General features: G+C 43.0%; 1 protein-coding gene across 1 annotated transcript in view; it reads right to left on the bottom strand.

Moving 5' to 3' along the window:
• Nucleotides 1-14719, bottom strand: part of usp12a (ubiquitin specific peptidase 12a) — a 32205-nt gene that overhangs the window by 5327 nt on the left and 12159 nt on the right. Inside the window, 5 exon segments of the mRNA XM_084326569.1 lie at nucleotides 258-455; nucleotides 2952-3035; nucleotides 5450-5520; nucleotides 5522-5536; nucleotides 7510-7745. Of these exon segments, the coding sequence (XP_084182695.1) occupies nucleotides 258-455; nucleotides 2952-3035; nucleotides 5450-5520; nucleotides 5522-5536; nucleotides 7510-7745 (604 nt within the window).

The following is a 14719-nucleotide window of genomic DNA, read 5'->3' as shown; positions in this document are numbered from 1 at the left end:
TAAATGGTAAAAATTATGGTAAATCACCTGGAACAACGTTTTGATGGGGGTCATTTGATTTTGGCCAAGCTGCAAAGCCGCAACGTCATACATTTTCACCTAAAACATCGTTTATAGACCTATCCCTTACCTTAAAGGTGCTATAAATATAAAAAAAATAAATAATGTATGTAGACTACATAAAATTTGATTTTTAACAATACATCCACAGAGCTATTAGAAAGGTGCAGAATAAAAGTATTGCTTTTCACACACACCTCCCACAGTGCACCACCACAGCGACCAGGTCGTAGAGCCTCTCAGGATTGGTGGCGTCTCCGGAGGTGTTGAAGAGGCGGAGCTCCAATGGGAAGACGACGCGATAGGACAGCTTGGTGTAGCGCTGCAGCTGCTCCATGTACTTGAAGCGCTTCAGGTGCAGAGCCAGGATCATAGGCAGCTTCTTCACACGCATCCTGCATCACCACAACAACAACAACCCAGTGTCACACACTGTTCTAACTGAAAGGGGCCCCGGCATGCTTTTTAACCCTTTCACTACCAAGGTTAACCTTCTGTTGTGTGGTAGTGAAAGGGTTAACCTTCTGTAGTGTGGTAGTGAAAGGGTTAACACTTTGCCGTGTGGTCATGGAAGGGTTAACCTTCTGTAGTGTGGTAGTGAAAGGGTTAACCTTCTGTAGTGTGGTAGTGAAAGGGTTAACCTTCTGTATTGTTGCAGTGAAAGGGTTAACAATTTGGTAGGGTGGCAGTGAAAGGGTTAAAAGCTACTTCAAGGAGAATTTTCAGCTAAATAAAATCATTTGTCATCTTGATTGTTACACCTTGGTATAATTATTATTACAGTAACCAAATGAGACCACCGCAGAAACAACTGCCAGCCTGATTCTCATAAGACGACCACATTTCCCCAAAAATCTTGTCGCTTCCTGCTGGAAGGACATTTAGCCGTTTCTTGTGTTTCATTCTCAAGCAGGGTTCCTGCAGATTTATAACAAGTTACATTTAAGACCTTTTTAAGACCACTTTGAATAGAATTTAATACCCATTTCACGGCCATACTGGCAAAAAAAGAATGAGGGAATATTACTGTACTACCATACTGCTTACAGTGCAGCCCGGACATTTTTAACCTCTTAAGCCCTAGCCATATTAAAAAAAGAAGCCTAAAAATAGATACCTAAGTAAATAGAAGATTGCTCCACTTCTACAAGGTCCATTTGTATGTTCTTGGTATCTAGGGACATCTATGGATCTCAGGAAATGTATTCCCAGTGTCAGAAATATTGTGTCTGTTATTAGGCTTGAGTAAATTGTAATGAACCAAAGGAGAATATCAATTATTTTTTTTCATCAGACAGTGAATAACAGCATGCTCACATTGACCAGACGTGAAACATTGCCACTGAGCTCTGTAACTGCACATACAGTAGATTTCATTCACGGTTTTTGCTGCCCTGTCAGGGGCGCCTGGTGATACTAAATCCAGATTGAACTTTGCCATTGGAAAGGGGAGATTTGGCCCGATCCATAGACGTCTCTGTGGTGGAAGGGCAGTGCTTAGACCTCTACACTACTGACATGATACTGCACTCCAAGAGACATGCAGGTGTCAGTCGATCATAACAGCAACAGGAGCCGGGGAGAGGATGACATCTCAATCTATGAAATTATGGATTTAAGAATGGGCAGGAGGCTGTAATGGATGTGACACTGCATGGTATTTGAACAGTAATCAAAGCCAACATACAGCTCCACCTGCATCTCTGATGGCAATATATTCAGAAATCAAGCATCCATCTTATTCCCAAATGTATAGGCTTTGGATTTATGGATTCTCCCTGCTTTGTTGTTATGATTCTAAGCCACTATCACGTTCACAACCACTAAATCCTATATTATGCATTTTCCATTGTTGTACATAATGTCATCTAAATGCAGTATTGATATGCTATGCATTATATGTATGTGTATGTAATGATATCTATTTTCTAAATTCACTAATACTAAAACCAGCGTTTCCAAAGGCATGACAAAATATTTATTGACGTGTAAAAGCATTTTTTGACCATCAGGACTGTGTATCCCGGTAGCGTTTTCCTTAATGCCAAGCAAGCAGTGCAAAAATGCTTCCGCATTCGTCACCGCACGCCAGTGCGGTAAAGCGCCCTTCTTTTCAGACAAATGCTACCGTGCGTGCACCGGCGGCGGCGTGCTCGCTCAGGTGCGTGCGTGCGCCGGCGTGCTCGCGCGAGGTGCCCGCGCATGCGCATGAGATCCCGCCTTGGTTCGACACGAGCGGAGCTCAATATATATAAGTCACCGCCCCTTATTCAGTATCTAGCAATAGCTCAATTGGCAAGGCCACATGGCTGTGGATCCTATGGCTCGTTTGCTGGCGAGTTCGAATCCCATCGAAAATATTTTTTAACGTGATTTTTTTTTAACGTGTATTCTTTCGCCGGTTAAGGTTAGGCATGGTTAAGGTTAAGGTTAAGGTTAGGCATTGTTTCGGAGTTGGTTAAGGTTAGAACGGTTAAGTTTAGGCGCTGTTAAGGAGCTGGTTAAGGTTAGAGTTTGTCAAAGAGAATGGCAATATAATTTCTATGGTTAAGGTTAGGCATGGTTAAGGTTAAGGTTAAGGTTAGGCATTGTTTCGGAGTTGGTTAAGGTTAGAACGGTTAAGTTTAGGCGTTGTTAAGGAGCTGGTTAAGGTTAGAGTTTGTCAAAGAGAATGGCAATAGACAGCCTATTTCCGCGCGACCTGGGCGCTGGGCGGCGGAAAATGAAAGGCGCATTACTGCACGCCACTACGGTAAATTTTTGCACTGCTTGCTTGGCATAAAGCTACACGCATCCCGGTACGACGGGTCTGCAGCACTCTTAAGTTTTGATCGTAGCAAGGAACAAATCCAAAATAAGTGTGTTTGTGTTTTCTGAAGCTGTATTCTTACCTTTTGTGTGCCTCCTGCTTGCTTCTACATTCTTCACAGTAGTACTTGTATTCACTGCACAGTGTCTCTGTGTTACTGAAACCTCTGGGGAGAGAGAGAGAGAGAATGAATGAGAGTGAGTGAGAGAATTATAGAGAGAACGAGAGAGAAAGAGAACACGAGAGAATAAGAGAGAAAGAGAACACGAGAGAATGAGAGAGAATGAGAAAGGGAATGAGGGAGAACAAGAGAGATAGAGTGAAAATGACAAGAACCATGAAGATATTACCAGCCTCATGTGGAGCTGGAAGCCCATGTATTTATACAACCATGTAAGACTGGGCAATATGCCCAAAATATCAAATCACAATTTACAGTATATGTTATTCAGTGCATAATATATGTTATATTTTTCCCAATTACAATGCAATATGACATTCTTTTTTTTAATCTTATAATACAATTGTCATGGTGCCGTTTAATAATAAAAAAAAATGTTTATGTATATATGTATTTCTTTCCTACTATATTGGTATTGTAAAAATCCATACCGGTGTGGATCCATGATGGTATAATTTCATATTCAATATACCTCCCAGCCTTAACTCATTCAGCGCCAGCTATTAGACGGGTCCCGTTGTAGCAATGCCACGCTTTAAAAGATAGGAGTGCGTCACCTTGTTTGTAGAGCTATAACTATATTCTATATTATAGCTATGGATACAATACTATGGCCCATTTGACATCAACTATCTATCGTTCAATATGTGAAAAATAATAAATGTTTTCATCCATACGTTCCCGTGTTATACCGTGGTGAATATAAGTATAGTTTTAGAGTGGCCTGGGGTAATTCCCGAAAGGCTGAGTTATAGCCTCATACGTGAATCCTACTATAAGTGTTGCCGTTTCTTGCCTGGACACTAGGGGTGTAACGGTACGCGGATACGTACTGTACCGCCTCAATGTGGTCCTCCGGTACAGTACGCGCTGTGCACCGAGCGATTGCAACAGTATGGAACGTTTTTTTTGCGGAACTTAAATCCCCCCGGCCCTAATATAACGTGCACAACTAACCGGATGTTGTTTGTTCATTCCACGCAGCACGCAGCTACACTGAACGTTAGCTGTAATTCAGCATAGCATATTAGCCTTAGTATGGCGAGTCAATACTAACTGACAAGCCAGAGCCATGTCATTGTTCAACTTTATTGCGAACTTTATCACGCATTTGAAACATCATCACCTGAATTTGAATATCACTGGTACACAGAAGAAACAGATCCTAGTGCAAACCCAGCTCCCCGTTGCATTCAAGCATCATCTCGCTATTAATTCAGACCGGGCCAAAGCAATAACAAATGCCAGCAGATCTGCGACCATACTATTACTCCGTTGTCGAGAACACTGGGTTTAAGCACATGTTAAAAGTAATATAGCCCCGCTACCTAGTTCCCTCTCGTCCGTATTTCAGCCAGCAAGTCATACCACCAGCTCTATAAACTAGCCCCTTTCATGACTGTGATGCAAGCCCTGCTCCTGTATTCAAGCATCACAGTCATGAAAGGGGTTATGTATAAACAAGCACACGCTACAGTTGTCCACGACTTATCCTCCAAGCCCAAGGCATCTGCTATATAATAATCTTCAGATTTACTCAAGTGTTATTAGTAGGTTACAGCAGTAAGCATTAGTTTGCTCAGTCAATTATGGCCAATTCGTTTTATATTGTTTAATACAGTTAAATAAATAGATACATGAAAAGCAAATTTTTTTTGTATTCCCCCCCCCCCCCACACTGTACCGAAAATAATACCGAACCGTGACTTCAAAACAGAGGTACGTACCGAACCGTGGATTTTGTGTACAGTTACACCCCTACTGGACACGTGACACTACTATTCCCAAATCAAATTTATATAATAGGTATTATGTTTCATCATGAATGCATGAAAGGGGGGGGGGGTCGTTTCTGATTATTTGATTGCCAGTAACTGCATTCGTATTGAACACTAAAAACGTTGATCAGCTCGATCGGTATAAAAGCATTGCACGATCAAGCCAGAATTTATGTCAGATAGTCCTTACCTGTGATCGGGAGTATTCCAAAAATAATATTCCAATTGTTTGATTGCCATTTGGTCCACGACATAACCCACCACAATATATGGATCGGGAGCATTTGACGTGCTTCAATGCAACCGAGAGAACCGCTCGACCCAGAAAACTGCGCCCGGAGACATTTGACCGTTGCACAGGCCAAGATATAAGGTTTCAAAGGGTGCTCGATACCGCCGTCTAGCTGGATGCGGCCGGTATTGCACTTTGGCGATCTCAGACTCATTCCCTATGGTAAAACCAAGGTCCCTGGATGAATAATGAATAAAAATATTGAATAAAAGAATAAACGACCAAAACCCGAGATATCTCGGGTCTGGCAGCCAACGCATGGAGAGTTAACCCGACTTATCTCGGGTTTGGCAATTAAAGAGTTAAATATATGTTGCTTGTTGCTTTACCTGAGGCAGTGTGTGATGGAGGTATTCTGCTCAACGTCCACCGACAGGTCCAGGAAGTCCTCGGAAGTCCTCGTCCTTACTGCTGATCTGAGAAGTGAGAAACAAATTTTTAACCTGTGCGCTTGAAAGCCATATAACTGACGTTTTGAAATCATTTGGACAGCCAACGTATTTGCAGCCGTAAAAAGTCAATCCAAACATGTGAATGTGATCACAATAAAGTACTTGACCTCTACTTGACTTTATGAATGACCACTCATGTGATCACAATAAAGTACTTGACCTCTACTTGACTTTATGAATGACCACTCATCAGGGCTGTACACTGCAACGAGATTATCGCAAATTGCCCCTTAATTTGGCCTGTGCGAGTGGAAAATAATATTTGGGGGCAACCTTGCGAGTAGTGATTTCAACCCTTCATTCGCATTTCACTCCTAAATTAATCCATACAAATTGGATAGAAAAAATAGTAAAACATTAGCCTACAACCAGGGCTGTACAGTGCGACATAATGTTGCGGTGCTATGAAAAAATCTGTCTGCAATGAATGAACTTACTGCGATAGCCTGTGTGAAGGAAAGATTTGCGTGTGAAGTGAATCTGGGCCACGCTATATACTTGGTAGTTGTAGTCTATCGTGCGATTAAATACCATGTCCCGTCTGCGTAGAGTCCATACAGCCAACACCAAATCCCATAATTCCTAGCGAACAATCTAATCGAAACTGAATGTAGCATCGCCAAAGAAGAACTTAATTTCAATAAGTTTAAGCCGCTAATTTTGCTCTGCAAGAACAACGGAGCGGATATCAGTCCATCTTATGACAACCACGTCCGATGTGGAGAGATGATAAGAGACCATAGCCGGTGAAATTAAGTCGGATCTGGCAGTGATGATTGACGCGGACACGGACTAACAAATGTCAGCCATGCATTAGATGAGTCGCCCACTATTAGGACGTTTTTCAATACTTAAATACTGTCTACTCAAATTTCCCTCCGGGGATCAATAAAGTATCAACCTATCTAATAATGAGACAATATGCAAATAAGATAATACTAATAATTGTCACGGTTCCCCGTATGAAAGTGGCTTGCAACTTACTGCTGGTAAAATCACTGTTTATTTCTCGTTTTGCATAGTATTACATTCCTCTTCTATAAAGTCCCACCGTAAGAGCTATGGCCTCATACAGGTCCATTAAACCTTTTTGATAAGAGTCTTTCCTTCGAGCTAAGTTGAACTGAACATTTCACTGTCAAAAGCGCAAACTTAAACAAGGTTGCGTCGCAACACGGTTTTCAAAATAAAGGTCACATATACAAATACCGTAGTAGGCCTCTCAATTCTTATAAAAAAAATCCCGGATATACATAAACATTCATTGGCATAGATCTTTATAAACGGCCCAACACATTGATCACTTTAGGCACACCCTGAAACCAGTAACATCACAAATATGAAGCGGGTAATTACCCATAAAAATAATAAACCTTTCATGGGGTTATTTACAATAATAATAATTCATTTTATTTATAAAGCACTTTTCATTGTGAAACAAAGGTATGCAGAGTTTCTTGTCCTCCTGATTAATGCAATGGTGTGTGTGTGTTGTGGTGATCTCATTCAAGGAGCACTACAAGCGCGCGCACACACACAGTTTGTTGTTTTTGTTCTATTAGTGATTTACACACTCTCAGTTGGTTCATTATAAAAGATACAAACCTGAAAACAAACGCACTTAAATGTTAAATAAAAGGACCACAGTAATGAGGCAGGAGGAACATCTTTTTTTGCACTATAATGGTAAAATTGTTATTTAAAAATGTGTCCCTAAAAAATATTCTGTGCCCCTAAATTTCTCATTTAGGGGCAAGTGTGCCCCTAGTGAAAAAGCTTAGCGTACAGCCCTGCTCATGTGATCACAATAAAGTACTTGACCTCTACTTGACTTTATGAATGACCACTCTTTAACTTACCGTCTTTAGATAATAACGATTGAAAGACGTTAGGGGCTGTCCCCTCACAGTCGGTTGGAAAGAGTCTATCTGACTTACTGTTTCACAGGTGAGGCAGCGCGTCTCGTTGGTCAGTGTGCCCTGGAAGATCTCGTGTACCCATGTGGGAGCAGGCGTGGCGTTGCTGTTGTTGTTCTGGGAGTCCAGGGTGCCGTTGGCCAGCCGACCGTTGGTCTTGTCCTGCTTCCTCTCCTCCTGGAGCAGGTCAGCGATGGTGTTCAACAGGTAGTTCAGGAACTCATGTGCATCCTGCTGCATGTAGTTGTCAAACAGCTCTGAGAGAGAGAGAGAGAGAGAGAGAGAGAGAGAGAGAGAGAGAGAGAGAGAGACACAGACAGAGAGAGAGAGACACAGACAGAGAGACAGAGAGAGAGAGAGAGAGAGAGAGAGAGAGAGAGAGAGAGAGAGAGAGACAGAAGGGGGCAGAGAATACGTTTACATTTAGTCTTTTATCCAAAGCGACTTACAAGTTCTGTACGACAAGTCATCAGGAAGGGCGAGAGAAGAAAATGGGAGAGAAGAGAGAGATAAACATAAGTGAGTGAAAGACAGGAGAGAAAGAGGGATACAGAAGAGAGGTAAACATAAGTGAGTGAAAGAAAGAGACAGGAGAGAAAGAGGGATACAGAAGAGAGAGACAGAGAGGGATAGAGAGAGAAACACTAAGTGAGTGAAAGAAAGAGACAGGAGAAAGAGGGATACAGAAGAGAGAGAGACAGAGCGAGGGATAGAGAGAAACACTAAGTGATGTGCATGTTTCTATCAACAGCAGTTATATCATGCATTTAACTGTGAGAGAGACAAGTCTCTTATTCTACTGTAGGTGTTCAGCAGGTAGTTCAAAGTCACGGGCATCCTTCCAGCCATCCAGAGAGGACATGAAGAGGGGGAGGAGGAAGAGAGATAGAAAGATATATATATATATATTAAACCAGGTGTTATTCCAGGTGTTCAGTTGCTATTGCATGTACTTATTTGTGTTTCATTACACGTATATGTACATGGTTACCAACTGTTTCGCCTGTTTTATAGCAACACTACTATCACCGACATCTAAGAAGGGAGATCCCCCTTTGAACGGCCCTTCTAAGGTTTCTCCCCTCCACATTGCCTGTGGTGCTTTTTTCCTATTGCTAGGTTTTTAGTGAGTTTTTCCTTACCTTCGCGTGGGGTATGGCATTCATCTATTTATTTTACATTTTATTTTGGATTTTGGATTTTTTGTTTTGTTCTCGATTTATTGTGATGTTTTTTCTCGACTCGTTTAAAGAAGACGTGTCCGGTAGGGCTGAACGATTAATCGATTTTAAATTGGAATTAGAAATGATGCAATTAGCAAATAATAATAAAAAAAACATATTCTTTTTATTTAACACTTCAATTGCCGGAAACGCCGAAACTCGTCATTGCCCGCCATGCTCATTCTGCCGAAGACGCCGTAACACGTCTTTGATATCAATATTTCAAAAATCTGTGATCGAAATCATATTTCTCCTCCGGGGACCTGAGATATACTGCTGAGCTCCACTCAACTCTCTAACGGTTCAAGAGCGCCATCTGGTGGCCGATCGGCAGATCGCCCAACAGGAAGTGACGCGCCAAACAGGAAGTGCTCACCCATATTTCGTCCGGGTACTCGCGATCGTTAACAGGACTCCATCTCGACACACTGGATAATCAATCGCTCGCCCTAACTAAATAAACAACGTTATTTGGACGTATATAGTATTATACAACCTGGAAATGGTTCATCTAGATCAACATCCCATTAGAGCTGCCGCGGTATTGATGTTTTCCTTACCGCACACATTTGCAAAATATTTCCTACCGCCGCGGTTATTACCGCACACACACACACAAAAAAAAGTTTGAATGCATTTTTTTTGTAGTCTACTCTTTATATAGCATATAGCCTGCCTCTAGTCTAAATGTCTATCTTTAGAGGATGACTTTGCAGCATGAATATTGTTTGGGATTCGGCATGCACGCATTCGTTATTAAAAGTGAAACACGGATTCGAAGTCTCCCCTCGGTGTCGCGCCCGCCGGTTACCCCCCCGACCCTTTCTTCTTCTTATTATTATAACGTTACTACTTATGATTACAAAGGCATTCGATTTGTGGCATTAACGTTAGTATAGTTACACGTTCGTATTTACCGGACCACATAGCAAGGCAAGCGTTACTCAATTAATATCTAAGTTCCTTTCTTTGCTCAGAGCGTGCCGAGTTGTACCCATTCTGCGGTCTGTTAATAAAGTTTTCAATCAGACAAGTGTATAGAACGAAGGGCTTTTATTATAACATTTCGTTGCAGTAAAATCATTATGCCTCGTTCCCTGAGGAGCGACGGCGTCGGTAATCCACTCCGGTCTCCGGTGGGAGCTAACGTACTATTAGCCGTGTTGTGATGGCTGAGATTCAGGAAGTAAAAGCACTGCAAGATGCTCCAAGCATGTGACGCGTATCTCTTCTGACCAATCAGTGGTCTGCAGTGTTTCATGTGACTTTTCTGGTACCCAATAGGGTCGCTTGGAATCTCGACAGAGAAGTAGGGTATATCTGCAGAGCCGCAAGCCCAACGAGAGCGTAATAATAATAATAATATAATAAAAAACAGCGGTGATGCCGGTATTCAGCCCAACGCTGTGGTGGGCATGATGTAAGTTGTTGTTATTTGCAAGTTGTTGTTATTGTTGTGAAGTTTATACTTCAGAGAGGGAGAGTAAAGTACAGAAAAAAAGGTACCGTTGGGTACCGGTATCGATTCCCAGGTAAAAAGAAACATTTTCAGGCTCGGTGTCCCGAACAGACCCACCGCGTAGGCCAGATGCAAGCCGCATTTTACAATAAACCTCTGTGGGGCTGCTTAAAAATTATAATCGCAAATTTTATCGCAATCACAATATCTGTCAGAAAAATCACAATTAGATTATTTTCCAAAATCGTGCAGCCCTAGTGTCCGGCCCGTGGGGACATCAACGTGTGTTGTCGGGCCTTACAAATACATTTGATTTGATTCAGCATATACAGTAAGTTCACAAATTCACGGGCATCCTTCTGCATGCGGCTGTGGAACAGCTCAGAGGGAAGACGAGAAGGACACGAAGTGAGAGAAGGAGAGAGAGTGAGGGAGATATTAAACCAAGTTGTTCTTAAACCAAGGTGTCGAGCGTGTATTGTAGTTCACAAATTCACAGGCATCCTTCTGCGCGTGGGAGACGAGGAGGAGGAGGAGGAGGAGGAGGAGGAGGAGGAGGAGGAGAGGGAAAAGATATGAAACTAAGCTTTTCCAGACACTCCCGAGGTGGATCATGAGGAGCGTGTGTGTGTGGGGGCGTCCTGCTGCATCAGGCCGCCTGCCACACACGGCTCCGGAGGGAGCAGGGAGCAGCGAGAGAAGCGAGGAATTCTCAAGACTGTGATCATCTGACACACGCCGCTCTGCTATAGCACCTTATTAGGCGCGCAGAGTAAGAGCGATTTCATAACCGTGGGTTTGCCTGCGTCCAGTCGAGTTCATTTATAAAGACGATCAGTTACATGTCTCAAAAGAAAGTTCTCAGGCCCACATTTACAACAGAGCGACAGCCATATAAAAGCGTATTGCTGCCACACCAGAAACAGAAAAAAAAGATCGGTATCACGTTATATATAACGTGATAACTTATTGTTTTAACATAAAACGTTTCACATTTCATAATAATTCATTTTATAATACAATTTCATTATAACGTGAAACATTTTATGTTAAAACAATAAGTTATCACGTTATACTGATCTTTCTTTTCTGTTTCTGGTGTGGGTTGCCACGGTGGCTGGTGTTACCGGTGTTTACTCACTGTTCAGGTATACACCTCCCCCTCCACCATTGTTTTGGCTCTCCAACACAGCTGGCCTCTCATTCTCAGTACACCCCCCCCCCCCCCCCCCCCCATGTTAGTGGTTGTACCGTTGCTTTCTCATTTAGCTTAATGTCAAATGTCTCTCATGGGCATTAGCTATAAGGTTACTACAGTCAATGGTTCTTACTGCAAACAATGTTTTTGCTAAGCATGTTAAGCCTGGCATCTTTAATTTATTTTATAAACATCAGTGAAATTCAACGCAACTCACATCCCTTGTAACATGTTCAGTATAACTGGTAACACCAGTGTTGTCCCGAGTTTATTAGTGTGTATTGGCGCCATGAGACTGTGGGTATAAGCACACCGTTGGCCGGCTATTTCAGTAGGGATTCTCATCCCCTTCCACCATCTGCAACACTATTTTGCAAGGGCATCATCTCCTGGGCATAGCTCTGCCCAGGATGATTGTGATTGGTTTAAAGAAATACAAACAAGCCAGAGTGTTTTTAGGTATTAATAGGTTCAACCAGCCCACTCTACGTCGCTGGCACCACAGAAATCACTAAGCGATGGAAAGGGACAGGGGAATAAAAAAGAGCTCTAAATAACTGCTCTCTACTCACTACTACTAGTACTTCTGACAGTTACAGAATACAACAAACTACCTGTACACTCTGCTGCTGTGTAACTCCTTAAAAAGGAAAAGCCCAATAAGGAAACAATTAGAGTAATTTACTACAGAAAAGGACCCTCAAAGCCAAACGAGTAGGACAGCAAAACTAAAGAGACGAGCGCTGCTCCTCACAGCACTAAGAGGAAACCAACTCAGGAGAAACTAAAGAGACAAGAGCTAAATGCTCCTCACAGCAGTAAGAAGAAACCAACTCAGAGGAGAAACTAAAGAGTGTGCAATGCATGTGTTTTCATGTTCAATGTTAAACTATTGTGTAACCTTATACACTACTCAAATAAAAAAATATAAAAAATGTTGATCCACTTTTTCTCCTCTTTTTCTATTTGACCTCATCCCAATTTTTTTTTGCTGTGCCAATTCTCCCCTCCCCTGTCTTGAACGTTGCTCTCATATGCCCCCCACTGGCCGGTTGTAGGCAGGATAGAAGCCTTGCATCACGTGTCCCCTCCGATACACGAGGAGGCAGCCTGTCACATCTTTTCACCTGCCAGCGCGGACTCTCATTGGCGAGGTGTAACGTGTGGGAGGCTCACACTACCCCCGCCATTTCCTGTCTCTGCTGTGCAGGCGTCCCCCAACCGACCTGTAGGAGTCGCTGTCCACAACGTCCAGATTACCACCCATCGACTTCCACCCGCTAACTCTGCCAATTGAGTTAGTATGACGGCCGGCCCAAGCCGGAGGCAATGCCGACAGCCGGATTCGAACCCGGTGTCTCTTGCGTTGGTGACGAGCACAATGTCCGCTGCGCCACCCAGCCGCCTTTAAATAAATAACTTGTGTTTGCTATTTTATTGAGATTATGTTGCAGGAAATGACAATAAATGTCTTTATTGCTAATTATTTTGCCTCCCGGACAGGAACCATGAGGCTCACACACCTGCCCCTCATCAGGGAAGATCAACCCACAGAACCCAATGATTGACAGATGCCACTCACAGTGAGTGACAGGTGCCTCAAAGAACCCAATGATTGACAGGAGGCTCACAATGTTGGCATTATACTTGTTGTTGGACAAACAAGAGGAACATTAGTCATTCTTCCAGGACTGATAGTTTGCTATTCTGTAACCCCCAGTTTCAAATCCCATCTGTGTTACTGTAGTTTAACATTACAATTAATAATTTTCTGATAGAACCTCCTCCAATATTTCCTCTTAATCCAGCAGTCTGGATTTGAACCATGGACAATACATCAAGAAAAAGAGAGATAAGAGGGCGGCTGATTGGCGCAGTGGGCAAGGCGCTCGCCTCTAACACAGGAGACGCTGGGTTCGAGCCCAGCTCTCGGCGTTGCTACCGGCTGGCCGGTCGTTCATACTAACACAATTGGCAAGTGTTAGAGGGTGGGAAAGCCGGTGGGTGGGGATTTGACGTTGTGGACAGCGACTCCTACAGGTCGGTTTGGTGACGCCGGTGCGACGGAAGCAGGAAGTGACGGGGGCAGCGTGAGCCTCCCACGCGTTACACCTCGCCACTGAGAGTTGGAGCTGCTGCGGTGAAAAGATGCGACAGGCTGCCTCCTCGTGTACCGGAGGGGACACGTGATGCAAGGCTTCTGTCCTCACTACAACCGACCTGTGGGAGGCATAGTCTAGCAACGTTCAAAACAGGGGAGGGAAGAATTGGATAATACGAAATTGGGATGGGAGAAAAAATTGAAATGGGGAGAAAAAGTGGATAAAAAAAAAGAAGGTCCAATTTCTTGGTAAATGTACGTAAGTATCTATGTATGTAGTAAAAGGCTTTAGGAGTTAGCTCACTTGCTTTACGTCCGTCAGCAGATGAACATTTACCAGTAAGCACATGCTTGGTGAGTTCACTTATTATCTAGTGTTGTACTTCAAAATCAGAAGTTCCGTTCATTTTCATAACCTGTAGTAGCAAATTAGGTAGGGATGCCCCGATCGATCGGCCAGCGATCGGTATCGGCCGATATTCAGTATAAATATGAGATCTGTGAATTCCGATAATGCTTTATTTTCACAGATCGTGAAAACCGATCAAAAAACATGATCCAATTCTTAGTGGAGTTCTCACTAGCTGACTTCTCTCTCAGACACACAGAGCTGCAGCGCACTGCCCCTCCTCCTCCCCCTGCCCCTCCCAGACCCGTGTCAACAGAGGCTCCTATTGCCTCCGGCAATAGTCTGCTCTAGTCTAGTGCATGCGACCTCTGTGAGCTAACGTTAGCTACCTAGCTAACGTTACTGTTTAAACAAAATTACCCAGTCAACTATTCACTTTTAGTTTAATACATGAGGCATTGTCTAACGGTATCTAGCTGGCTAGCTACTGATAGCTCCTGATATCAACAAATGCTCCAGCAATAGTCGAGTGCATGATACCTCCATTAGCTAGGTAGCTAACGTTAGCTCATGTTAGCTCATTGTTTAAATGAAATGTCCCAGTAAACTAAATAGTTCACTGAGGCGTTGTCTTAACGTTATCTAGCCGGCTAGCTACTGATAGCTCCTGATATCAACAAATGCTCCAGCAATAGTCTAGTAGTGCATGATACCTCCGTTAGCTAGGTAGCTAACGTTAGCTCACTGTTTACACGAAATGACCCAGTAAACTAAATAGTTCACTTTAGTTTAATACATGAGGTGTTGTCTAACGGTATCTAGCCGGCTAGCAGTAGCTACAGATAGCTCCTGATATCAATGTCTTATAACATTGATTCGATGCGTATTCGAGCCCCTGGCT

The sequence above is a fragment of the Notolepis coatsorum genome (assembly GCF_963971535.1).
Source record: "Notolepis coatsorum genome assembly, chromosome: 12".
Classification (NCBI taxonomy): domain Eukaryota; kingdom Metazoa; phylum Chordata; class Actinopteri; order Aulopiformes; family Paralepididae; genus Notolepis; species Notolepis coatsorum.
The sequence above is the reverse complement of the archived record's forward strand: the minus strand, read 5'-3'. Positions and strand labels throughout refer to the sequence as shown.